This window comes from Ambystoma mexicanum, chromosome 1p (assembly GCF_040938575.1).
Source record: "Ambystoma mexicanum isolate Mex_15411 chromosome 1p, UKY_AmexF1_1, whole genome shotgun sequence".
Taxonomy (NCBI): Eukaryota; Metazoa; Chordata; class Amphibia; order Caudata; family Ambystomatidae; genus Ambystoma; species Ambystoma mexicanum.
This window is the reverse complement of record NC_090921.1, coordinates 1,008,532,627-1,008,560,245: the sequence shown is the minus strand read 5'-3', so window position 1 is coordinate 1,008,560,245 and position 27,619 is coordinate 1,008,532,627. Positions and strand designations below refer to the sequence as shown.

The 27,619-nt window shown below is 50.1% G+C and overlaps 1 protein-coding gene across 1 annotated transcript in view; it reads right to left on the bottom strand.

Moving 5' to 3' along the window:
• AARS1 (alanyl-tRNA synthetase 1) overlaps positions 1-27,619 on the bottom strand; it is a 751,871-nt gene that overhangs the window by 51,625 nt on the left and 672,627 nt on the right. The window contains exons 16-17 of the mRNA XM_069655037.1: positions 9,968-10,076; positions 9,136-9,249 (exon numbers count right to left, since the gene is read on the bottom strand). Coding sequence (XP_069511138.1) covers positions 9,136-9,249; positions 9,968-10,076 — 223 coding nt within the window. The remainder of the gene's footprint in view (positions 1-9,135; positions 9,250-9,967; positions 10,077-27,619) is intronic.

The window sequence follows — 27,619 nt, the reverse complement described above, 5'->3', positions numbered from 1 at the left end:
GGGGGCACACGTTCTCCAAATCTGTCCAGGCTTGCGCAGCAAATTTGGAGATGGGCACTCAAACGGAAGATATTCCCATCGTCACAGCACGACTCTCTAGCAGGCTCACTGAGCAGAGATCCCTTACCAGAGAAACACGAATGGCAACTACACGCAGGGGTCGTAGAACACCTTCTCTCATTGGGGTTTCCCCACAATAGACTTGTTTGCTACAGGTGAAAATAGTCAATGCCAAGACTTTGTGTCCAGGTTTCCCCAGTAGGCTCAAAGGGGAACACCCCATGGAAGAACTGATCAAGGAAATTTGCATACACCCCCCCCCCCCCATCCCTCAACACCTCTCATGAGGAAGGTGGTGAACAAGATCCACAAGGAACAGATGACGTTCATCCTAGTTGCTCCCATGTGGGCAAGACAACCCTGGAATCCTGCGCAAACCGGCGGTGTGCGATCCCATCAGACTCCCGTGCCCGTACAATCTGCTGACTCAGCACGGGGGACTAACAGTGCACCCTCAACCTCACTCAATGAACTCGTAGCGTTCGGACATCTTATTCTGCCACAGAGATGTATGGATATCTTGAAAGGGATATTCGAAAAGGGACATCGACAGGGCGTGCCAGTAATACTATCCCTAGTGTGGTGTCCACTGTACCCACGGTCCTTCACGCGTCGAGGTCCCTCAGATTGTTTTTTTCCCGCCATCGTAGACAGACGCTATTTCGTGGAGTTCTCCTTTTGGCATAACGCCATTGATTTATACAAATTAGAGAGTTTCTCGCCCTATCCTTTATATTCTACATCACCGACTATCGAAAACATCCGACAGCGGTGAAGAAAACAAACGTCGAAGGCTCCCATCTACGAATGCGTCCGGCCTAGGAGGGCTGCTTCGGCGAGGGGGAAGGACATTTGAGAATGTATTTACCTCTTTTCGTACATTATTCTCGTCTAGCTGCTGTGTCATTCCATTATGGATAGGACCCCTTTCAAGTTCTGCCCTAAATGCAACAAAAAATTCCCTTGGATCAAGAAGTACCTGGTGTGCAACTTTTGTCTCCCTCTGGATCACGTCGAAGGGACCTGTCGAGCCTGTAAGCGCTTTAAACCTAAGACTTTAAAGGACCGTCTAACCAAGCGCTAGGCCGACCATGGCATGCAGGTCGAGGCCACCATGGACGTGGGGGGTGAGGGGGGACTTTCAGCGACGGCAGCAATGCCGCATTATCCGAAGGCAATGGGGATACTTCGGTTTCTCAAGCGCAGGCCTCCAACCCCATCAGACAGGCCGGCGGCCTTGTTACGGGGACGACACCCGGCGGCATTGGCGCTCTCACAGCCCCTTCCACTAAGCACACAGCCCAGGGCTGAGACTCGAAACACATTTGTCGAACAAAGGACCATGCACGACGTCTAGGAAGAGGTACGTAGAATCCCTGTCCTCTGGGCATTCTAGGTCCCGATCGCCACATGACAGGCCCCGATTATCGAATGACAGAACAGACATTGTGACTAAATCTATTTCCGAACGTTGCACGTCAGTAGACAAGACTTCGGATCATTCCGTAGCCTAATTTTGACATCCTAATGAAGGGGAAGAAGTCCAAGAAGAAGTCTTATAAGAACACTCATAGGGAAAGGTCCCATAAGGATAGGCCCCCACACAAGGGTAAGGATTCACATTAACAGGATTCCCTTACTACAGCTTTAAAGAAAAAGGGACAGCCTTCACCACAAGCCAGTCACTCCTCAGGATCAGGGGTTTCCATTGGACCCTATGTCCATTCCTAGCTCTACCCAATGGACATGTGAGGATATTGATAGGGTCATGAGGAGCACAAGCTTCATGGCAGACTTTTTTCAGACCACCCCACCCATAAAGGTGGCCTCTAGTCTAGTTCTCAGGTCCCTGTATCAGCCACTGTTTCTCAACCCCCTTCAAAAAGGTCTCGCCTGATACCCTAGCTATTCCACCACAGCAGGAGCCCCCCCCCTCAGTCATTGACCTGTATGACCCGGATACTGACAGTGAGGACCTCTATGTAACTCAAAAGGCCGCAGACCCTTACTATGGTGATGATGAAGAGCCAGACATGTGTAACATGGACTTTCCAGTCAACCAGGTTCCTTCTGTGGCAGATTCGCCTATAGATAACCAGCCACCACATAACGACATGCACTTCCAGATAAAGACACAGGAAACTCAACAAGACAAGGACTTTGACAACATTTTAGGGGATAAGAAGGCTGTCACTCAGTTCATTTCCCTCCTGCAGTCTATTCAGCGGAAGATACAACCCTCGTTGGAAACTCCTAACCAGACGCGTGCAGTTAATCTCTGCATCGAGAAGCTCTTCCGCCCTGCTCCATCAGACCCTCTCTATATCGGTGGACAGCTTAAACCTGACTCTCTTGTAGTTACAACAAGGAAAAGAGCAGGAACACCCTCTTCTGAGGCTCCTCCGGATAAGGAGAGTAAGAAGCTGTACACAATGGGGAGGAAAGTGGCCTCCTCGGCTGCTTTTCAAGCCGGAATAGCTAATAATACCACCCTTCTGGCTAGTTATAACTGCCATGAATGGGATGAGGTATCAGCTTTGTTTGTCATCAGCCCCTGAACCCTATGTGGCTGCAGAAGGCAGGGCAGTTTCAAGCTGCATTTTAAAAAGTAATCTGGACGCCGCGGACAATGCGGGCAGGATTATTGTAGAGGGGACAATTATTAGGCGTCATGCTTGGTTACGACAGTCCGACTTCCAGCAAGAGACGCAAGTTACTCTGCTAAATATGCCCATTGAGCCCAACGTCCTCTTTGGAAAGGCCGTTGAAGACGCCCTGAAAACGGCTAAAGAGGAATACGATACATTAAAATCGTTGGGTCAGCTCACTAATAAAAACTCACTGGCCAGACAGGCAATAGTAGTAATAATAATGATATTACATTTATATATTGTGCTGGTACACACGTGTTTCAGAGTGCGACCAGGCAAAAAGGGAGGGCGAACAAAAGAAAAAGGCGATCTTACTAGGCCCAGTGACATTCAAGAAAGCGCAAGTGCATGGAAAACGGGGGAAGTGCATGGAAAGGGGGGGGGGGAGTGGAAAGGGAGGAGCAGAGGAGAGAAAACAGAAATAAATATTAAATTAAATAAAAACCATGGTAGTGCACCCAGCAAGTGGCATGGGAAAGTTAGTCAGATAAGGTACATCTGATAAGTGCAGAAGAAAAGTGGGATGGGGACTGTATGAGTACAGATATATAACCCTAGTGCTGAGGGAGGCCTGGAGGCAGTGCAGGAGGGAGGCCTGGAGGCAGTGCAGAAGGGTGGCAGGGTGAGCAGGTACCCGGGCCTGAATGACAGAGGGTGGCCAGGTGCACGATGTCAACAGAAGAAACGGATCAAGAGGGGAGAAGGGGGGCAAAGGCAGAGGCAAAGAGGAAGGTCTTGAGATGCTTCCGGAACTGGAGATGGTTATCCTCAAGTTTCAAGGTGGCTGGTCCAAAAGGGAGGCACCAGCTGAAGATAGATCTACCCCCAGCTTAGTTCTTTGCCAAACGACTAACCCTGTAGGTGCGTCAGCTTTATGGCCATTAGAGAGGCCCTGGAGGGCTCAACAACATCCAGGGGTTCCCCATTCGCGGGAACGCAGTGAAACTCATTAATGTGAGTGCTGGCGGTGTCGGAGCCCGCGCCAATGTCAGTGTGAACTGGTTCTTCCAGCACAGGGGGCAGGGCCCCTATCACTGCTCGACTGGCAACAGGTTCCTTATGAGGCGGTGCCGGCTGATGCCGAGGAGAATTTGAAGGACTCTTGGCTGGATCAGGCACAGAAGCAGAGGCTGCTGCATCTCAGCCGCCAACATATGCAGGGTGGTTAGGATTCCCAGTGACATTCTCTTGGTGCAAGAGCTGTTGTAACCGGTGCAGGAGCAGCAGGAAGCAGGCTTGAGCCCATTGGAAGGTCGCTGAGGCATAGGCAGAAAAGGGTCAAGTTCCTCATGGGCCTCATCCAAATAAATGTCTTCTGGCTGGTCCTCCTCAGAGCTGGTGTAGATTGTTTGGGGCCTTCTGGGTCTGGGCAGGAAATCCAGAGCCGGCGGCATGTCTTTCACGAGGTGAGAGCCCATCGGAAAAGAGGCTGTGACAGGAGCCTGCAGATCCAGAATAGGAGCCATCGTTGAAGGGATTGTCATTGGCACAGTTGACTGAGGTCCGGGAGGCAGCGAGACCCTGGCCATGGTGACCGTTGACGAGGTAGGTAAAGATGACAGTAGTTGACGAACTTGATGCCTCTGAAGAAAGACTTGTTTTTGCCTTCAGAGTGGGGAGCTGTACTTGGTGGATGAGGTTGTCGCCAAAGGGAACCCCGTCAATGATGGAGTCGGTCTTCGACGATTTGTGCTAGGATGGCGTCAGCGATTTCCTTGCAGATGGGAGTAACCCACCAGCTGGTAGGCTAATCATCGACAGAGCCGATAACAGACTTTCCAGAACTTGGTCCCGCAGCTGCGGAGACCATCGACGAGGGTACTGATTGAGCATGGGATTTCATCGGCTCATGGGACCTGCAGGTCCTGGAAGAGGCATGAGTGTGCCCAGAGGCTGTGTCAGAGGCCGTCACTTCCTCGATCCAAGCCACTAACCTCCGGTAGCGATCCTTCTTGGTCTTCGACGAAAAGGATTGGCAGATGGAACACCCACCCGTGTCATGGTCGGGGTGGAGACAAAGGCCCTTGAGGTGCCAGTCCTTGATGAAGAGGTTTGTTTAATTTGTAACGCGCACAACAACCTGCTGGCATTGAGTCACTGGTTACATAGGAGAATGTGGGTGTAAAAGCATCAAAGGAAACAGTTCAGGCTTGCCTCCAGTGAGAATAGAAGAGTCAAGTTTTTTTCAGAAATCCCAGTATGAGTGTTCCTATCTTAAGTCGTGTGGTAGGGCGGCAATCACTGGAAAGCTCAACCCTCCCATCGCATTAATCTGAATCTTAGCAGGATCAGACGGTGGGAGTTGATGGTGCCGCTGGGTCGGGTTGACTGTGCCAAGATAATCTTTTGTGCTAGGTATTTCGGAGCAACGTTTGAGAAGCATTTGCAAGTGCTTTAAAAGGTGATGCTTTTGTGGATCCGGAGCCAGTGTGTATTTCTTCTGACCAAGGTGATATGCTCTCGCTTGGAGATGTTCAGCGCTGCCCTTACGGCATTGTTTTGGATGACCTGCAGTCTGCTAATATTTCAGCCTGAGGTTCCAACAAATAGCATGTGGCAGTAGTCAAGCCTTGAGCCTATTAGGGCCTGTGCAACGGTGAGGCAGTTTGTTGAGAGAAAGGGCCTACAGCCATTGATCAGCTTAGTGGTGTGGGTGGCTGACGATGCAATAGCACTGACCTGTCTTGTTAGCGACAGGGTGGAGTCAAGGTAAACGCCAATGGTCTTGACCGCGTCTGTCACAGGGATGGTGATGCCATCAATGACAAAAGCGTTGTAAACTGGATCAAGTTGAGTAAGAATGGATTGTGAGCGGACCAGGAGAATTTCCGTCTTGTCAACGTTTAGACATGTTTGTAGCCATCCAAGCTTGGATGGTTTGGAAGATTGAGAGCAGTGATTTAGAGTCCGCAGAGTAGTTGCCAGTTAAGGGGAGGAGGAGTTTAGTGTTAGCATAATTTGTGCAGGAAATGCCTAGATCATCAAGGAGGTTGAAGAGGGGATTGGTGAAAATATTGTATAGTGTAGGCGAGACAGGATCCTGGACGAAACCCGCAGGAGACAGGGGCAGACGGGGTAGCGACTGTCTTAGAAGACCATCATAGTTCTGTTAGATAGAAAGGAAGACATCCATGTGGTCACTTCTGCAGAGAAGTGGGCAGTAGTGTTGAGGTTTTGGCACAAGATTTGATGGTGAACCAGGTCAAGGGCCACCCACCAATCCAAACCGAGGAGGAGGGCAGCAAGTTTTTAATGTAATTCAGTTGACTTTTTAAATCGAGCATGCTGTTTATATCCCGTGGCCAGGACGAATGCCAGGCTGGCAGAGGCTCAGGAGATTGTTGTATCCCAGGTATGTTTGAAACTGGAGGTATGTTGCTCGATCCAATATTTTAAGGAGGAATGGGACTGCAGTGATGGGGTGGTAGTTTGAAGGGATGTCTGGGTCTTAAACAGTTTTTTTGCAGGGGGGAAGAAGGGGGGGACCCAAGCGTCTTTTAGGTTAGTTGGCACTGCGTTGGATGTGAATGCAGAGTTAATGAGGCTGGAGATTAAAGGACCAACTCTGTAGCACAATCCTTAATGATTGTAGCAGGGCAGATGTCCCCTTGGCATCTAGAGGCCCGAGCCCTTTGATGATTAGAGTGACCTTTGTTCGGGAGACCAGTTTGAAGATTAAAGGATTCGGGGAGCCAGCTGAGAGTGAGCGGTCAGATGGGACGTATCTGTCTTTACACAGGATGGAATTTTATAGATTGATAAATTGTGATGCTACAGAAAATGACTAATCAGTGCATTCTGGATGACAAGGTACAAAGATCTGTCTTTGGTGCAGTTGTCTGGTAGAGGAGCGGGGGGTTTCAAGCTCTCATAGAATAGAGAAAAGCTCACAAGGGCTTGAGCTGGCGTTGGCAATTGTAGTCGTACATGGAGCATTTAGCTTGAGGGATTGCAAGTTTATAGGCCTTGGCTGCCTGGTCAAAGAGCTTTGTTGGATTCTAATGGAGCCTTTTTCCACTGCCACAGCATGGACAGCTTGAGTGTGGGTCTGGTTGTAGATGTCAACCAGGGTGGCAGGGTCATTCGTGGAGGCTTGTGAGGTGGTGAGATCATTAAGTGAAGGTAGAATGTTCGAGGCTGAGATATTGCAGCAGCTTCTCGTAGCAATCGGAGGCAGGGTTCTGCCTGATTTTGGTGGAGGGACCGGCACTGGAAGGGCAAAGGCGATGTTATGGTCGGGGCAAGTGCAAGGCAAGTTGGAAGAGATTGCGAGGTTGCAATTCAGGTTGACCATCCAGTCTAAAGTGCGACCTTTTGAGTGTGTGGGATTGAGGTTCCTTTGTTTAAAGCCTAGTGCTTCAATGGAACTGGAAATGGAAATGGATATGGCGTTAGTGTCTGTGGGGTCTGAGAATCCCAGACCGCGATCTTCTGTGTGAAAGAGGGTTTAGTGTTGACTGACAGCAGTTGCGCAATATCCTCTTCGAATGTGAGTGGTGGCCTGGAGCATGATAAATCAAGTAGAGTTATTGTTGTGGTGTGCGTCACAGTAAATTTTGTTGCAAGTGGTTCACCAGTGGGGAGTGAGGTATTGGCGATTTCTCTGATGGTGAGGGAGTCTCCGTCAATGAGGACCACCTCTCCACTCCTGATGTACACTACGTCTTTCCGATAGATGGTGCATTTCATGGGAATGGCCAGTGAAAAGGCTGGGCCTGAGGCGGCATGCAGCCACATTTCTGTGATGGCCAGCATGTCTAGGTCATTAGATGTGATGAGGTCTATGATGTCAAGTGCATGGGCTGGCAGAAATCTGACGTTGACGAGTGCTCCTTTTAGTAACATAGGTGGAGAACGTACAGGAGGGTTGTTTGGGAACAGAGGTTGCTGGGCAGTGATGCTGCTTGGTAGGTGCTCTGCGGAGTTAGCAGTAGTGCTGGTGTAAGGCATCAGTGTGACTACAATATGCTTAGTCACACAAAGGGGTTCCGATGTGTGGAAGCTTTGTTGGTGCTCACTGCATTTCTAACCGAGATCGGGCTAGTGGAGGTTTCTACTATTTTTCGGGGTGATTGTCAAGGCAGGGGGCTTCACAGCAGGAATCTTCACTGTCGAGATACCAGATATTGCTGTGCTGCTGGGGCTGAGTGGTGGGCAGCCACGTGCCATTCCTTTAGTCAGGAGGTTAGGTCGGGGTGAAGGGGTCAAGCATTGGCCGCTGTTAGGACCGACATGGTAGATGGCATGAAAGTGTGAAGGGGTGGTTGGATAGAGCCTCTCATAGTGACTTGCTGGGTGGTTGGGTGAGGGGTAGTCTTGGCTGACCAGGCTGGCGTGAAGGCAATAAGGCGGCACCGTCTTTTCGGGCTGTAGCTGGGCGAATAGAACCAAGAGGTGCGTCTAGCAGGGAGAGTACACCTGTTTTCGCCGAGGCAGAGAAAAGTAGGTCTGGCACCGGAGCAGGGCGGAATGCTTAATATGGTGCAATGTTTGGGTTGTGCTGGTGTTTCTGTAGTGATGTACTGGAAATCGGAACAGGCACAATGATGGAGGTCGAAGGAGGGGGGAAATCCATCTGGCGCATGGGAGGAGGGGAGACATTTTCAGGTAAACAGTCTTGCCAGAGGTGCGTGTGAAGACATACCTAGACAGCTCTTTTTGTAGATGGTCCGATCGGCCTTCCATGGCCTGACAGGGGACACAAGCCCTTAGTGGTGGTGCTTTGGAAGGGGTTAGGTGGGGGGGTGTTTGGGGTCGGCTTAACCTGCCACTTCCTGGACTATAGTAGCCACTAGCGACCAATCCGGAGCCATAGAAGGCAGGACAAGGGAGCACACAGGTTCCTGCAGAAAGTGTGGAGCAGGAGTGGTCAGCTTTCACAGGCCCTGAAGATGCTTTTCTTCGTGGCATCAGCCATGGTCGAGGTGACTCGGTGTAGGCCCAAGCCTATGCTTGTTGGCACCACGGGTTGAAGATCGGACGATGGACTGAAGGTCTTCGCAGACAACGAATGCCTGCTGTCAGTAGTCTATGCGTGCCGGTTAACAAAGACAAGGTGCAAGATTTCTCAGAAAAAACAGCAAAAACCAAGACAAAACATACGAATTTCCAGGAGCGAAGCACAACGACTATGAATCCCTACAAAAGTGCAGTAAAATCCGAAAATGCCGTCCAGAGGTGGAGCTTAGGAGAATGAATGTCATTGGCTGAGGGCAGTATGACCCAAGGGACATTATAGACTATAGAGGAGACAAGCAGTTTAAAGCTAAACTGCTTTCTTTTTACCAAGGGTTCCCAGCCTGACGACAGGGAATATTCATGAGCATGTAAATCCATGCAAGACCCCATACTGGAGAACTATAATCTATCAAACCATTTACTATAGAATAAGAAACGTTACAATTCTCGAAATGCAAGAACTTACCTCGCCAAGATCAGCAATTTCCTTCTGTATTTCTTTGTTGGGAGAGGTCTGCATTTTCACTTTAGCAGCAAGGTCAGAGAGACACCGATTCAGGCTGTCAACTTTACGCAGTGCCTAAAAAAGAAGATTTAGTCTAAAAAACTGCTTAACTATGGTATGCATAACTCTGAAAGCTCCTGTGAGCACCCAAACAGGCTATGTTCATTTTGCACCAGTAGATATAAATGTATGCCTTAATTGCGCATGTGCTGATATACACTCACCTGACACATCCCTTAGCCCCACACCCTTTTTTGTGGCTTTCTCAATCCACCACACTTTACAAGTTGCAAAAAAAAAGGATCAATATTATTGAAAAGCAGTAAAAAAACTGGCAGACGATTATGCGCTATGCACATGAGACCAGAATCAGTATAGAGCAAGAACTGAGTCATTTGTTCCAATGCTCGGAAAAGTTCCTCGTCTCCACCCAGGTGTCTCACATAGTATTGCTATCACTACAGAAAAAGCTGTAGAAAGTTAAGGTTGTTGAACTTCACTACCAGCAATACATAGCAGTAAGGCTAGAGGACAGAAATGGTGTGTGTGCATCATCAGTGGTAATCAGCATGGCCCCTAGAACCAAGTGCACTTCAAGAAATTAAGCTTGCATGGTTTTTCAGCCATTTACAAAGGGTAGTGGGAAACAATCCTACAGCAATGGTCTGCAAAACTGTGCACCACCCTTAATTATTGTCTTTTTATCCCACCACATCTCATCTCATCTCATGATGAGCTAAGCTTCCCAGAGCTAGCAAGCACATTTTTCGAGCTACCTGGCCTCTGCACTTACCTTCTGCGCTTCAGGGCCAGTGATTGCTACGATTCGCCGAATTCCTTTAGCAATGGCTTCTTCTGAGACTATGACAAATGGGCCGGCATGGCTGGAGTTCTGCAAGTGACTGGAAATAAACAATTGCCTCATTAAACAACTGATCTGGAATCAAAAGTTGGGCAATTTGACATTTTCAAATTTTAACAGAAGACTCAGAAGGAAACAATTATCTAGAACCATAATTTTGCATCTAATTTCACTTCAACATTGACACACTGTGCATGGCCCAGCATATCTAGTGGTTGGTTTGACTAACTACTTTAAAATGTTTAAGAAAGACATGCATTACTTAATGTAATAGCATTTCTGATGATTGTATCTGCTTAGATTCACACGTTGTGCATATAGTCCGACATATATATGTCCCCGGAGGATAGCTCAGCAGCAACGTGCTTGCCTTGGAAGCAAGACACGAAGCAACACTGGTTCGATACCCGAGTCCGCGCTTAGAAACTTCTGGATATTTAAGCGTGTTATATATATATATATACACAACTAAGACAAAAAATAATTACGCAACTAAAAAACAAACACTTCCTGTAACAGCACCTCGATGCCCGCAGGCTGTGTGCGCGCTTTAAAAATGCAAAATAAATAAATATAGTTGTAACCGCAGAGTATTGCATCTTGGCTTTCGAGGATTGAAAGTGGACGTCGGCATAGGCGTGTCTGTAACACTATCCCTAACGTGATGTGTAGTGTACTCAGGAATCCTCACGCGTCGAGGTCCCTCTGATTGTATTTTGTCTGCCGTGAGGGAGCCTTAAGACTATCGTGAGTGGGTACAGAAAGAGAAGTAGTAAGACATCTATGTTCCTTCCATCCGAGCAGGGAGGAAGGGTGGGCACATGTGAATCTAAGCAGATACAATCATCAGAAATGCTATTACGGTAAGTAATGCATGTCTTCTGATCCTTGTTAATCTGCTTAGAATCACATGCTGTGCATAGACTAGCGGGCAGTACCCGGAGTTGGAGGTGGGATGTGAGAAGGAACAGTAGTGAAAAGATGTCTTAGTACTGCTTGTACCACTTGAGGATCAGACCTAGAGTAAGTGTCTAGGCAATAGTGTTTCATAAAGGTGTGTACAGAACTCCAGGTTGCCGCTTTGCAAATGGACTCAAGAGGAACTTTTGCAATTAACGCTATGGAAGCCCCTGTGCCCCGAGTACAGTGTGCTGTAGGCTTGAAGGACAGTTCTCTCTTGGCAAGAGTGTAGCAGAGTGTGATGCAATTGACAATCCATTTAGACATGGCCGATTTAGAGACCAGGCCCCCTTCTCTACCAGCTGCCACTGAAACGAAAAACAGGTTTGTTTTCCTTAGTGGTTTAGTTCATTCCAGATAGTACATGACTGCCCTGCACTGAACAGCTTATCCCCCAATGGAATGAATGAGGAGTACAATTTGAGCGCCTTCCTCTAGAAGGATTATCAGTTACACTACATATATATGGGAAATTACGCTATTTAAATATAGATTACATCAATATCGAAGTATCCATCTTGTTAATTTACTATTGAGCACATGTGTACCAGATACATCTACATATCAGATTGTGAACATATGGTTGATCAATTATTGCTGAATGTATTTACATTGTGAATGTAGTACTGTGCAAATGTGTCCCAGATATATCTATACATCTACATATCAGACTGTGAGCATACTGTTGACCTTTATAATTGCTGGATGTTATCACGATTTAAACGCCTTAAGTACAGCCTTTTGAATTGAAATTAGTCATAACAAAGCAGAACGTCAAGATTTAATGTTAATCTGGATAGGATTCTTCAAAGCACTCGTACTTGGCTACTTCCATATATTAATCATGGGGTATTTTTGTACAATTGAGGATAGTACTATGGTAAGCATTATCCTCTAGACCCTCTTCAAAAAAGGCCACGGAGAAAAGTAAACAAATGTGACATCAACACACTTTTACGTGGTGACGTCATTACGCTACGTGAAATAAAAACAGCCATTTTGAATATGCCGTTTTACGGTTGTCTGAACAGGGAGCCCGTGCAAGAGTGTCCCCTTTTAAGGTAAGCAAGACTACATATAACAAAATAAAACACCTGGTTGCTCGCAGGAGCATTTAAACCTTAGTGAGATTATCTCACAGACCTCAATAGATTCTAATATTATCCATCTGAATTTAATTTCAGGTGCGGTATGGGGTACCATATGTATTAAACATTGGATGCAGTGGGTGTACAAAAAATATATCAACCATTTTGAAAACCCCATCTTTAGGGTTGTCGGAACAAAGAGCCGATACTGGAGTGTCCCCCACACAGGTAAGCTAAGATTACTTGAATATAATGAACAGCCTCTAGCTAATATATAAAGAGATCATAAACCATAGCGAGACTTATTTACACTTTTAGTATAATGCCACTACTGAAATTTGTTTAAACATTTTTTTAGGAGGGTGTTGAAGGATTATGTCCTTGCATGACTGAATCTGAAAATCAGAGATATTGGCGACTCACAGGGTATCACCATGAAAGCATGGTAAGAATTATTGGCTATGTGAGGATTATATTCACACACTGATTCCTTAATTTGCTCTAGTTGATTACAGATTTATCAGAATTTAAATAGCTACAGTGAATCTTTTTCTATCCACAGGAATATTATTGCAGAGAAAATCTCTTCAGAGAGACATACTCTCATGTGAACGCATGTCAAGACAGACCGCATGTACTCACCTTGACCATAGGAGTTGATAAAGTCCCTATTATATAGCATTTAAGGGCAAAAATAACCTGGAATACAGGTAAATACGGGTTTTACTTTCTATCTAAGGGCTTAAGAGGTAGATTTGCTTTACTATCGCTTGGGACTCATCACAGTCTCTTATATTCTTTAGGATTGGCATTATTAAACAAACTAAGAAGTGATTAAGATGCCCTAACGGACAAAGGCCATAAGCAGCGAATGACACATTCAGGTGATTATAAGTTACGAGTCATTCAGTTATGACAGAGATATATGATTAAATGTATAAATGTAAAGATTACTAAAAATGTGTATTTACTATATTTTATAGATATAGAGAGAAAGGAAATCATTGGTAGACATCTTCTGAAGAAGGGGATTCGCTTTCCCCGAAACGTGTTAAGTGGATTGCATATGAGAACAGTTGGATCATGTATGGCTAATAATCACGAACAATCATATGTTTTATATGGATCCGCAGCACGCAAATGTTTACCTGAGATATACAATTGAATATTGAAGGATTAGCTGTGAAATCAGATCATGATGGAATAGGAATAATTTTGTGCTTATCGCTTCATAATAATCATTTTGTATAATTATCATTGGTTACACATGTAAAATAGTTTTTTGAATAATCTTTTTTCTTAACTTCTTTGATGCCAAGTTCATCACTACATAAATTTATATTTTTAACGCACAAGAATATTTTTTTTTTTAAACTTCTTTTTATTATAAGCCTGGCAGCAAAACACAGGCAAACAGCATCAGGCAGAAACAGTGTAAAAGAATAGCGTACATAGCGTAGGTATCTAGGAGCTACTACACATAATGAGCAATCGAAGAGCAAAATACAGTCACATCGTGAAAAGGGACATCAGGGAGCTATGACAGGGCCGAGGACCCAGGCTGGTGGGGGGAAACGGGGGAGGAGGGGGTGTTCTGAGTCTCAACTAGGTCAGACATATATGAGCGGAACCTGAGCCAAATGTTTCTAGGTCTGGAATGCATGGGTTGTAGGTGGGACCAGGTCTCTTCCGTATCAGAGGCCCACGTGACCGCTCTCAGCCATTGGGCATGTGTGGGAGGTGAGGGGCGAAGCCAACAGAGCAAGATAGAGCGCACCGCGAGAACTAGGCAAAGACCAGCTAGTTTCTTGGAATCTCGGGGGAGGCCTGGGAGATCGTGAAAGAGACATACCAGCGGGGAGAGAGCAATGGGGTGGTCAATTACAGCGGACATCGTCGAGCAAACGGCCTCCCAGAACTGAGCGAGGCGGGGGCAGGACCAGATCATATGGATGTAGTCGGCCTCATCCTGACCGCATCTGGGGCAGCTGGCAGGATGGTCGATGGACATACGGTGTAGTCTGATCGGGGTATGGTGGAATCTGTGAAGCACTTTGAATTGGATAAGTTTGAACCGGGAGTTGAGGGAGACCCGTTGCGTGCGTTCGCATAGGTGGGTCCAGCGGTCATCGGACATCTCATCCCCGAGGTCCGCCTCCCAAGCGCGTTTCAGTTTAGCAAAGTCTGGGATCGATCTGGACTGCAGCATGGTATATAACCTAGAGATCATACCCCTCATAGGGCTGGGGGAGGTGAGCTCCTCAATTGCGGGGTCGTCAGGCGGTAATGCCGGGAATGTTTGGTAATGTCGTTTAAGGGTCTTTCGGAGGGATGCGTATTGAAGCCATACACTCCGGTCTCTTCTCAGAGATAAGGGGAGATCGGGCCACTCGACGAATATACCCTGGTCAAACACGTTGCGTAACAGCTCGAAGCCCGCGTCTGCCCATCGGCGCGCCGCACCCAATGGAACCCGCGGGACCCCAGGGAGAAAATTCCAAAGTGGAAGATTGCCATGGAAGGCATAGGTAATCCCCAACAGATTCCACATTTTTGCTAGTGCAGCGGCTGTGCAGGCGACTGGATTCTGCGAGTCCCGAGCCAAGGGGGCGGGTTGCAACACCAGGGAGCGAATGTCTCGGTCAATCACTGAGAGCCTCTCAAGTCGGACGTGCGGGGCAGGATCCGCGGTGTCGAACCAATAGGAGGTATATTGGATTTGTGACGCCAGCCAGTATTTAAGAAAGTTAGGGGCACCGAAGCCCCAGTAAAACATGGGAGTGGAGAGGGTCCCGATTTTAAGGCGGACCGCGCCCGAGTGCCAGAGAAAGGAGTTCACGGTGCGGGTCAAGTCGCGAAAGAAGCCTGCTCCCGGCCATAAGGGAACGTTAGAGAACCTATAGAGCAGCTGGGGCAATACCACCATCTTCAGCAGACCAATTCTGCCAGCCAGAGATATTGGGAGCTTGTCCCAGACCCGGATCTTAGCCGTCAAGTGTGTGAGATATTCCTGATAGTTTTCATGGAAGGTCAGCTCGCGTTGGCGAGCCACCACCGTCCCAAGGTAGGTAAATGTGTTTTGGGCCCATGTGAAACCGAAGGAGTCGGGAGGGGGGGAGGTACATTCCGTGAGAGGAAAGAGTGGATTTCGAGCAATTCACTTTAAGGCCCGAGACTTGGCCGAAGCGGATAATGTCCGCCAGTATAGGGGGTAAGTTGGTCGAAGGAGAGCGTACAAACAGCAACGCGTCATCTGCATAGAGGGACACTATGTCCGTGTGCCCCGCAGAGCGGAGACCCCTGTGAGCATGGAGTTGGCGGAGCATGTCGGCGAAAGGCTCGATTGCTATCGCAAAGACCAGAGGAGAGAAGGGGCACCCCTGTCTCGTTCCCCTGGCGATCTTGAAAAGGGGAGAGTAGCGGTCACCAGTGCTAACCCTGGCAACCGGCTCAGAGTAAAGCAGTCTGACCCAGGAAATAAAAGAGGGGCCGAATTTACAGCACTCGAGGACCTGCCAGATACCTCCATGAAACCGAGTCAAATGCCTTCTGCATGTCAAGGGCAACAGCTACAGCGTGTGTGTCGGGACTGATTCTATCAATAATGTTGAATAGCCGCCTCAAATTCAGGGAGGTAGAGCGACCCGGGATAAAACCGGCCTGGTCCGGGTGGATAATAGATGGTAAGAAGGGAGCCAGCCGGAGAGCCAGGGCCTTGGCAAATATCTTGACATCGCAGTTTATGAGAGATAGTGGGCGATACGAACCGCACTGCGAAGGGGGTTTGCCGGATTTAAGTAGTACTGCGATCGTGGCTTCTCGGAGAGAAGGAGGGAGCACTCCAGCCTCAACGGACTCCTCCCAGAGATCCAGCAAGTGAGGGAGCAGTTGTGATTTGAAGCGTTTATAGAACTCGACTGGGATACCGTCCGAGCCAGGTGTGCGACCCGAGAATAGGGAATCAATTGCGGCCGACAGCTCCTCCCGTGTGAGTGGGGAGTCAAGGGAACCTGCGGTCTCCGGAGACAGAGTAGATAGAGGGAGGGCCTCGAGAAAGGAGTCAATCTCCGCCAACGAGATCTCATCAGCGTTGGAATACAGGGATTCGTAGAAGGTGAAAAATTCCCTATTGACCTCCTGTGAAGAGACCGCCATAGAGCCATCAGATCTCTCAACCCCGAGAATGTGCGGGGATCCCGTCTCGTGCCGGATCAACCTAGCTAGAAAGCGGCCGGGGCGCTCCCCCTCTCCATACCTCCTCGCCATGCCAGGGTTATCGAGGAACCTCTGCTCGCGGTCCGCAAGGGAGCGGAATTTGTCCAGTTCCTCCCCGATGTTAGCGAGGTTACCAGGGGTAGAGTGTAGTGAGCATGTTGCCTCCAGAGACGAAAGTCTTGATTCGCTGGAGACGAGGTCCCTGCGGATCGATTTAAGAACCCAATTCTGCTTGGACAGTGCAATCCCTCTAATGTAAGCCTTGAATGACTCCCATAAGGTGGCATGGGACGTTACCGAGCCCGTGTTGGTCTCGAAGAACTCTTCAATCGACAACTCAAGCTCGGAGCAGAACTCCGGGTCCAGTAGGGAAAGGGGTTTCAGTTTCCAGTGTCGGGTGCGGGCGGGATCGGGGCCCCAATCTACTGTAATGGTGACAGGAGAGTGGTCAGAAAGGGTTCTCGGAAGGATCATTAGCTGTGTTACACTCTTGACCAGTACGTTAGAAATCACCCACCTATCGATACGAGAATAGGAGTCGTGAACAGAGGAGTAAAAGGAGTAGATGCGGGAGTCCGGGTAGAAGAACCTCCACGCGTCCACCATGGCCAGACGGGGAAGGGAGGACAGTGCGGCATAAGCCGCCCTGGAGAGGTGGCGGGGCCTGGAGCCTGATCTATTCAGAGCTATGTCGAAGATCGTGTTGAAGTCCCCACCCCAGAGGATTGGAATAAGGGGGAAACCATCTAGAAGGGAGGTGACCTGCACATAAAATTCCGGGTCATCAAGGTTAGGGCCATAGATGTTCAGGAGAATCACTTCCTTGTGGTGCAGCATGGCATGAAGCAATACATATCTACCCTGGGGATCGATTGTTGAGGAGATGAGGGAGAATTGAAGGCTCCTATGGATGAGGGTCATGACTCCCCGGCTCTGGGAAGAATAATCAGTGAAAAACCTATGGGGACCCCTAGACTTGGCGAAACGCATGCAGTGTACAGAACGGGCATGAGTCCCTTGAAGGAAGAGAATCTTGGATCCATGGCGCTCGGCCTGCAGCTGGAGTTGTCTCATCTTTCTATAGTTCCCCAGTCCCCGTACATTCCAGCTCATAAAGGTCAGGGCACTCTCAATCACAGTGTGTCGGTGTTTGAAATAAAGCAGAATGTCAGTGACCGGGGGGTCAAATTAGCAGTCCTACGACAACAGTGCCAAGGTGCCTCAGCACAGTCCGCCTTCGCTGCCAGCGCTAATTTTCCAATAACAAAAACCCCAACATAACCCACCCACATTCCCCTCCCAAACAGAGGGATGACCAGCCCATTCCCTTGTAAACAAAACCAAAGCAGAGGCATCATCGCCTGGGGGTCTGAAGGCCCAACTGGCCGTATCGCTCCGGGTTGCAGCAGAGCAAATAGTACATGTGAAGCCCGTGATGGATGAGGAATGTAGATTGAGCAAAGTTCGCGCCAGAAGCAATACGGGCGGATCCTGCAGGTTGAACTGAGCAAGCAGATTGCGGGATGGAGGATCGCCGTGGCCCCAGTACAGGAGGGGCGGGAGGAACTATGCGCCTCCCGTCGGGGACCAAGGATCACCGCTGTACCGAGATCAGGGGAGAGGGATCAGCCAGGGAAGTGTTCATCAATGAATTTGGAGGCCTCCTCTGGAATCGTGAAGAACAACACCTGATTGGCGTGCTCTATGCGAAACTTGGCGGGATAAAGCATAGCATATTTGATTGAGTGGTCTCGTAGCCTGCGTTTCACTGCCTGGAAGGTCTTGCGTTCCCGCTGGACCGCCGTTGAGAAGTCGGGGGACAGATGGATCCTTGCACCGCCCAGAAGTAGCTCACCTTTGAGTCTTGCAGCCCTGAGAAGGGCGTCACGGTCACGGTAGTTTAATACACGGGCTATGATGGGCCGAGGAGGGGCACCAGGCCTAGGTTTCGCCACCAGGGCGCGATGTGCCCGTTCAATTGCGAAGTGTGGAGAGAGCCCGGGCTCGCCAAGGAGCGACAGAAGTGTGCGCTGAACAAAGTCCTCCATTGGCTCGTGAATTTCATCCTCGGGGACCCAGATGATGCGGAGGTTATTGCGCCTCGAGCGGGATTCCAAATCTTCATTTTTCTTTTCCTCCTCGAGGACTCGGTTGGAGAGAGCGACGACCTCGGTGCGCATAGCCCCCAGCGCATCCTCCGCAGAGCCGACCCGCGTCTCGACCTCCAATACACGGCTGTCCGTCCTCTCAATGTGGGCCTTAATAGAAGATATGGTGCCGTTCATGTCGTCTAGTTTAGAGTGAAGAGCAGTGAAACCCTCAAGTATGAAATCCATCATATTACGGGATTCCGGGGTTGCATCGGGGGGGGCGGTAGAGGCCCGCTCCGTGGCTTCCTCAGGTGGTTTCCCCGCAGCCTTCGCAAACATATTGATGGAGCTCTGCTTCCTCGCGCCCCCCTTGGTCATCCCGGCCATTACGCGAATCAGGGAGGGAGAAGGGGGCGAACTGAGAGCTAGATACTAGTGCCGAAGAATGTCCTCCGGGACACCGGGGCCGATGCGTGTACCAGGGCAATGTAGGCGAGGAGCAACCAGTGGGCTCACCCGGAGTCCGGAGGGGTGAAGAGAAGAAGAAGTTATGATCCCTCTAGAGCTGGAGGGTAGATGTCACCGAGATTGGTGTAATAGGCCCGAGTGCGCCCAGGCAGTATGGTACACAGTGGCAGGTGCGCAGCTCCAGAGAATCCTGTGGGGGCAATTGCGTGGTATGTACCCCAGCTCCGCAGTCCCAGGGCACAGGCAGCCCAAGGGGAAATGAAGCGCGGCCCAGCGGGTCACAGTGTCCAGGTCAGCCCAGCAGGTCTCCAGCAGAAGTCAGCGGCGTCGGAAGAGAGGCAGGGGGGGTGGGGGGGTCCGCGCCGCACCAGGCCAGCAGCGGCGCCAGCCCCAGCACAGGGGGGACACCCGGAGGGTGGAATGGGCGCAAGCGATCAAGCCGGGGCCACAGCAGCCCGGCACAGTCCCCCCCGCGCGCCCCCTACCTCTAAGGTGCTCCGGAGTCGATGGGGCCACTCGGGGCAAGGACCAAGGGCCCGGGGCCGGTCAGCACCAGCAAGCCGCACCAGGAAGAAGAAGAGGCCAGCAGTCAGCTGAGGTCCCGGCCGAACGGCGCCGAGGGATGAGGAGAGGCCGGCTGGCCGCAGTGATCCGGCGCGCCTCGCCGGGCGGGTGCCCCTCCCCCAGCGCGGCCCGCAGCGCCGCGGCCTCAGGTCAGAGGAGGACTGACGCCGCCGGAGCCGCGGGGAGGGCGGGAGGCCGTAGCCGCAGGAGAGAGAGAGAGACACAGCCCCGTATTCGGGGCTCACAGCGGCACCAGGCTGCACCCAGCCGCGGCAGCGGAGCTCCCGAAGGATCGGGCGAAGATAGCAGGACTTCAAGTGGCGTCGGGCAGAGCAAAGCAGGATCGAGCGCTCTGCTTGTCCGGAGCTCGAAAGTTAGGCGGCCATCTTGATTGCCGCACAACCAACGCACAAGAATATTTGAGTTTTTGGTTGTGATTACAACATTAGGGTGTGCAGGGGACGGGAGTGATCCACAACATTGTGGACACCTGCTGTTATTACATGACTGCCCTGCGCACATCCAGTGTGTGTAGGCTTCTCTCTGCCACGTTGGTAGGGTTCTGGAAGAATGTAGGTAGTTCTATAGACTGGCTCACATGGACCATTGAAATGAATTTAAGCGCAAACCTTGGGTGAGTGCGCAGAACTACGTGTACTCTGAATTGTAACAAAAGGGTCTAGAATAGAAAGGGCCTGTAGTTCACTTCTTTGTATAGAAGTGACTGCCATTAGGAAGGCTGTCTTGTAGGTGAATGCATTAAGGCTTGCTTTGTGCATCGGTTCAAAGGGAGACCCCAAAAGTCTGGTTAATACCCCATTTAGGTCCCATTCGGCAGCTGGGTTGGAAATGGGAGGGTACATTCTCTTAACCCCTTCCATAAAAGCCTTAATTACTGGGATCTTCTACCATGACACTTTCTGCTTCGACGTAGTGTAGGCTGAAAGTGCAGCTGGATACAAGACCCGAGTCCAGCAGGTGAGTCGGGTATAACACAATATGTGTAGAACATTCAATGGGATTGATGCCCTTGGGATTACACCATATGACAAAGTGCTTCCATTTATTGGCGTAGCAATGTCTGGTGTTAGGTTTCCTTGCTTCTTTAAGTATATCCATGCATCTCTGAGGAAGCTGGAGATATCCAAACTCTATAATTTCAGGAGATAGGCCGTTAAATTGAGAGTTTGCGGGCATGGATGGAGAGTTTCCCCCGTCCTGAAACAACATGTTGTAAGGGCAAGACAGTTTCATCAGAGGAAAGAGACATTTCCATCAGATGGGAGAACCATGGCTGGCATGCTCTTAATGGGGCCACCAAAATCATGGTATCTGGTTCCTGGTGCATATTCTGCACAATCTTGTTGGGTAGGGGAGTTGGGGGAAACGTGTAAACAACCCTCCCTGACCATGTTATCCAGAGACTGTTCCCCTTGGATTGGTTCTGGGGGTACCTGGAGGTGTAATCTGGGCATGGAGTTTTCCAGAGTTGCGAACAAGTCGATCTCTGGGAAACCCCATTCTGCGGAAACGTTGGAGACTATGTCTTTGTGTAGTTGCCATTCGTACGCTAAGGTCAGTGGGAAGTCTCGGCTGAGCACGTCTGCCAGAAGATTGAGTTCCCCTGGAACGTGTTGCGACAATAGAACATTTTGTGTTTGACAGCCCACTTCCCAATGTTCTGAGATAGTTTGGACAGCCTTGGAGAATGAGTGCCCCTTGATTGTTCAGGTAGTACATGGCTGTGGTGCTGTCAGTAAGGACCAGTACTGTTTTTCCCTGTAGCTGCGTCTGAAGGGCCTTCAGTGCTTTGAACACCGCTAGTAGCTCCAACAGTTTTATGTGGTTGGAAGCTACCACTGGGGCCAAACCCTGTGTGTAGTCTGTTGAAGAAGGTGAGCCCGCACCCCGTGAGGGATGCGTCTGTCCTGAGAGTGGCTTCTACTGCAAGGGTGGTGAAGATTTTCCCTCGACCACCACCTCAGAGAGAAAACTAGGGCTATCGAGAGAACCACTAGATCGTCCCATAGTCCGCTGGATTGACACCATTGACTGTTTAGACACTCTTGCATAGGGCACATGCGCAAACGCACGTGAGGAACCAAGTAAATGGAGGACGCCATCATACCTAACAGTAGCATGACCTTGTGACCTGCTACATACTGAGGGATTTGAAAGCGCATGTTTTGAACCCTCTCGTTGGAGGGGACGACGAGACTATCTTCTGTCTGACTAAGAGCCCCTAGAAACTGCTGGACGTGGCTGGGGTCGAGGCTGGATTTCTTCTCGTTTATGGAGAAGCCCAGACTGAATAAAAGGTCGACCATCCATTGAGTATTTGCTACGCATGTTTCGTAGGAGTCCCCTGTTATGAGCCAGTCATCGATGGAAGGATAAACTGGGATAGATTGCCTGTGCAGGTGAGCCACTGCCACTACCTTTGTAAATACCCTTGGGCTGAGGCAATGCCGAAGGGAAGGACTTTGAATTGATAGTGCTTGCCCTCTATCATGAACCTTAGGTCCTTTCTGTGTGCCGGCAACATTGAAATATGAAAGTATCCATCTTTCATGTCCATTGTTGTCATGTAATCCCCCTTCATGAGAAGAAAAAGTTACTTACCTTATATGGTAACGTTCTTTCGATGGGATGTTCCTCCGACTTATTCCACATCTATGACAGGAAATGACCACAGGTGGGCTTCTTCAGAAAATTTTCAATAGAGGGCGTCCTGCGTCGATGACATTGATTCGTTGTTCCTCGAGGGCCTGCGTCGAGGGTCAACGTCACTGGATGTTATACATAGGACGCACGGCACATGTAGCCTCAGTTTTAGTTTTTCCCCCCAGAACGTGTGGCACCAATCTACTGCCAGTATGACTGCAGAAAGCCTTGCAGAAACGTAAGCTGCAATCCCATAAGAAAATCTGTAGAGAGGCAGGCTGGGAGGGTGCTATGTGGAATACGTCAGAGGAACATCCCATCGAAAGAACGTTACCAGATAAGGTAAGTACATTTTTCTTCGAGGGGATTGTGTCCTCCGATGTATTCCACATCTATGACAGACTCCCAAAGCAGTACCAACGTATGGAGGTGGGAAATAAATGTAGAATTTTAGAATGCCCAATCAAATGGCTGAATAGAGGACTGCCTTACCAAAGGCCAAATCCTGCCCAGGGATGGAGTCCAAGGAATAGTGTCTCACAAAAGTATGGACAGAGGCCCATGTGGCTGCTTCGCAAATTTTGCGAATAGGAACACTCCTCTGCAGAGCACTGGAAGCAGCCACATCCCTAGTAGAGTGAGCCCGTAAGACCACTGGAGGGTCCTTTCCCACCAAACGGTAACACTCGGAGATAGTCAAAATGATCCATCTGGACAAGGTCTGCTTGGAAACAGCCTTACCCAGGCGTCTTCCAGCATAACCAACAAAGAGCTGATCGTCCACGCTGACCCGGGACATCCGTGAGAGATAGAAACTCAAATCTCTCCTAGGATCCAACCTATGGAGCCTCTCCTCTTCCTTACCAGGCTATGGAGGAGTATAAAACGCCGGAAGAGTTACCTTCTGGCTCAAATGGAATTCCGACACAACCTTCGGAAGAAAAGAAGGTCGCACTCGCAGGACAACCCAGTCCTTATGGAAAACAGTAAAGGGTGGCTTGGCGGAAAGTGCCTGCAACTGACTCACTCTTCGTGCGGAAGTAACCACAACCAAAAACACAGTTTTAAAAGACAACAGTCTCAACGGACAAGAATGTAAGGGCTCAAACGGAGCTCCCATTAGGAATTTTAACACCAAATTCAAATACCATCCCGGCACCTGGAAAGGCGACATTAGTTAGCCATTTTAGAAACTGAGAAATCAAAGGGATCTTAAAATAAGAACATTCCTCAGACAGCGCTTAAATATGGACAGCGCCGCCAGGTAACCCTTAATGGTACTCACTTGCAGGCCCTTGTGGGCTAAAGAAAGCAAAAAAGACAAAACCAAAAGGAATGGAACAGTGGAAAGGATCCACATTCTGTACCCTGCACCAGTCACAGAACTTTCCCCAACGGCAACGCTACAGGGATTTCGTTGCGGGCCTCCTGGCCGAAAGCAGCACCTCCATCACGTCTTCAGGGGGGTCCCAATCCTTATACCTCAACCTTTCAGATACCAAGCATGAAGGCTGAGAGACTTGACCTCTGGATGGAGAACCCGACCCCCCTCCCGTGACAGCAGATCGTCTCGGTAGGGAAGACGGCATGGAGAGCAGATGGGCATGTCTAGAAGGTCCAGGTATGACGCTCTTCTGGCCCATGCCGGAGAAATGAGGATCATCCGGGAACCGAACCTCCGTAACCTCCGCAACACTTGCAGAATGACGGGGACTGGAGGAAACGCGTACAGCAGTGGGAAGGACCACTCCACTATGAACGCGTCCCCCGAGGCTCCTCTTGGAGGAAATTCCCGCAAGCAGAATCTTTCGCACTTCCGGTTGACACTGGTGGCGAAGAGATCCACTTGTGGGGTTCCCCAAAGGGCGAAGATCTCCAACAGAACTTCCTGAGCCAGCTCAGAGTGTCCGCCGCCACGTTTTCGTCTCCGGCCAGATGAACGGCCAATATCAAAATTTCCTGCTGGATGGCCCAGAACCAGAGCTGTATCGCCTCCCTGCACAACGGCAGTGACCCTGCCCCCCCTTTTTTGTTGAGGTACTGCATGGCCACCGTATTGTCCGTCATAATCAGGACATTCTTCACCCGCACAGACATCAGAAAAGCCTTCAGGGCAAGCCTGACGGCTCGCAGGTCTAACAGATTGATGGAGTCTGGACTCCGACGGAGACCAACGGCCGCTGGCTGTCAACTCGTTGGCATGAGCTCCCCAACCCGTGAGGGATGCGTCCGTCACGATCGCCACCTCCGGCCAAGGTTGTCAAAATGGAGCTCCCTTCATCAGATTGCCTTTGACGGCCCACCATAGAAGATGCTGTGCGACCGAGGGCGGAATCTGCACGGGATACGACATCCTGCCAGAGAACTGCGACCACTGCATCTTGAGAGCCCACTGCAGAGATCTCATCCGCAGCCTGGCCTCTGGCACCAGGAAAATGCAGGATGCCATGAGGCCGAGCAACCTCAAAAACTCAAACGCCGGGATACTCTGGGCACGTTGAAATTTGTCCATCTGCAGAATGTGATGAGCCCTCACCTGGGGAGGCGAACACTGCCCCGGGGATGTGTCGAGCACTGCTCCGATATACTGGAGACGCTGGGTCGGGGTCAACTGGGACTTCTTTAAATTGAGAGAGAAGCCCAGCTTGTGAATGGAGTGGCAGGTGACGGACAGATGATCCAGGGCTTGCTCTGGAGAGCGCGCCCTGATCAACCAATTGTCCAGGTAGGGGTAGACGTGAATCCCCCCTTTCCTGAGATATGCTGCCACCATCATCATCAGCTTGGTGAGACCCTCGGGGCAGAGGTCAATCCAAACGGCAGGACCGGAAACTGAAAATGCAAGTCGCCAACCGCGAACCTCAGGTACTTCCTGTGCTTGGGATGAAACGGCACATGAAAGTAAGCATCGTTGAGGTCGAGAGACACCAACCAATCCTGAAGTTGAAGGGCCTGGAGGACTTGAGAAAGAGTGACCATCTTAAACTTGTGCTTCCTGAGGAGCTTGTTCAACCAACGCAAGTCCATGATGGGTCTCAATCCCCCGTCCTTTTTCGGGATCAAAAAATAAGGGGAATACCTTGTTCCTCTCCGCTACAGGCACCAGTTCTATGGTGCCTTTCTCCAGCAGGAATAGGATTTCCTGCACAAGGAGCGGATCCGGACGCTTCAAAGAGAGAATACCCAGTGGATTTGTTATGCTCACCTGGGATTCACGGGGACGCCACCTAGCTGTGGGGACTCTAGTACCCTTCTCAGCCGCTCCCAGGTATAATCAGCGGAGAAGTTCTGCCTGGAAAACAGGTGGGCAATGTTCAAGACTGGGCAACTGGGGTAAGAGCCTCCCAACACCCCGTATGCCCGCAGCCCCTCCCCGGACCTTTCCTCACCTTGTTATGGGTTTTGGCGTGCTCTCCGTCCTGCCTTCTTGGCAGGGGCGCGTTGTCCTTTGTGGGAGAGTGCGATCTAGTTACTTCACTGATGCAGGCCCTTTAGAGTCTTTCAGGTAGGTCTTATTCCTGTTATACTTGTATGCCTTTCTTGGATTTAAATAATGTCTTTTCTCTCTCCTTAGGTGCGCGGAAGTTGGCTATGGAACGTTGGCTGAGTTGGGACTTGCCGGCAGGTGATGGTGCTTCAAGAGCACCTTGATGCGGTAAGTAGGCGCTATGCGCAGCGCTATGATGCTTTGCCTTTGCTAACCTGTTGTCTTTTGTCCCCGTAGGTTGCGGTGCTCACCCGGAGCAAGTCGTCCCAAGGCGATACTAGTCGATGGGCGACTCGTGAGGTAAGCTGCCGGCACAATTGTAAAATGTCTAATGTCCCGTTTCTCTCCTTTTTGCAGATCCGACGGTCCGGGAGGCTTGCTGTTCCTTGGATGCTGTTTGCAGGAGCAGAGGGCAGCTAGCGGTGGAATCACAGGTAAGCTGCTGCTATTAACGATGTCCTTTTGTTTTTCAGATGCTGTTCTTCCGAGGTTCGCAGATGCAGCTGAACATGATGAGCGTCACGTTGCAGGATTGCAAAGTAACGCGAAGCATGCTCTCCAATTTGGGTGTGGTTTAAATAGCATCAAGAAAGTAGTCCAGGTAAAATAGTACCTAGGCTACCACACCCAAAACACTATACCGCATAGCTTGGTTCCAAGGAGCCAAGCTATGTGGATGCCTCCATGTTGACTGGCACTGAAATGAAGTAGTTCCCAAGCACAAGTCTTCATTAAGTATGAGCCTGGCGCCAAAGGCGCCAGGACTGGCCCCAAGAGGGCCGAGGCAAAGGATGCCTAAGCTTGTTGGGGGCCCGAGCCGAGACCCCTCCTGGCCCATGGACCTGCCGGGGGATTTCAGGAAGTGGATCGTGACAGGATTGTCGTGAGGCCTCTACCCGAAGGTAAGACAGTAGCCGTGGGCTATGATCTCCAGAACCCACACATCTGAAGTAATGGCTCACCATTCTCCAAGATGCTTCGCAAGTCTGCCCCCAACCGGCGAACCATGGGACATTGCCTCATGACTGAGCGGACGTGGCTGCAGCAGTGCCAGAAGGCAAAAAGGCAACTGCCCGAGCGGCTTGGCACCTCGAGTACCTTGCTTTCCACCTCTGGTGCTCCTAGGGTGGCCCCTTTGAATCCTTTCGATCTACCAAAGGTAGAGTAGTACCGAAAGGAACCTCCCCTCCATTGCTGTCCCCTAGGACGAAAAGGCATAGGTTGACGTACTGCAGCGTTCAAAAACTTTGCTTCAGCTTTGGAGGTCTGCAACCTCTCAAGGCTCTCGTCAGCCTTGCTGCCAAACAAGATGGACACCATCAAAGGGCATGTTGAGAAGCCGGGATTGCACATCAGGAGCAAGCCCAGACTTCCGCAACCACGCAAACCTGCATATCACGGTGCTCGCAGCCATGGACCGGCTGACACAGTCTGCTGTGTCCAAACCCGACTGAACCGATTCTCACATGGCATCCTTGCTGTCTTGCACGAGGGCTAGAAAACCATCCCGTTATGCCCCTTCGGGAAGATGTACAATTCCACAGAGTGTGAGTGAATCTGGCCAAGGCACAAGCAGGGTTGGCTACCTTCAAAGCCATACCCCCAGATGAAAATACCTTCTTCGCCCAAACATCAAAGCACTTATCGTCCCTATCAGGAGGGATGGTAGGGTACGCAGCCTGCTTCGTGGGGGCCGTAGCTGCCTGCACCACCAAACTCTTCAGAGTAGGGTGCATCGACAAGTAGCAGGGGTCACTACTGGCTGGGCGGGAATTTTTCTGAAGCAATTTATTCACTGCCGGGAGACTCTCCGGAGCAGTCCAAGCCGCCGCCACCCTTCTTTGCAATGCCATGTGAAATGGCAACACCGGGTCAGTGGGTGGACCTTGGTCCAGGATGTCCGTCAGATCATCCTGCTCAAAATCAACAGGTAGAGTAGACCACCCCAAGTAATCAGTCACCCTTGACATGAGATGCCTATTGGAGGATTCGGCATGCGTCCCAGGCTCAGGCCTGCCAAACTCAACCTCTGGAGAGGTGTCAAGAC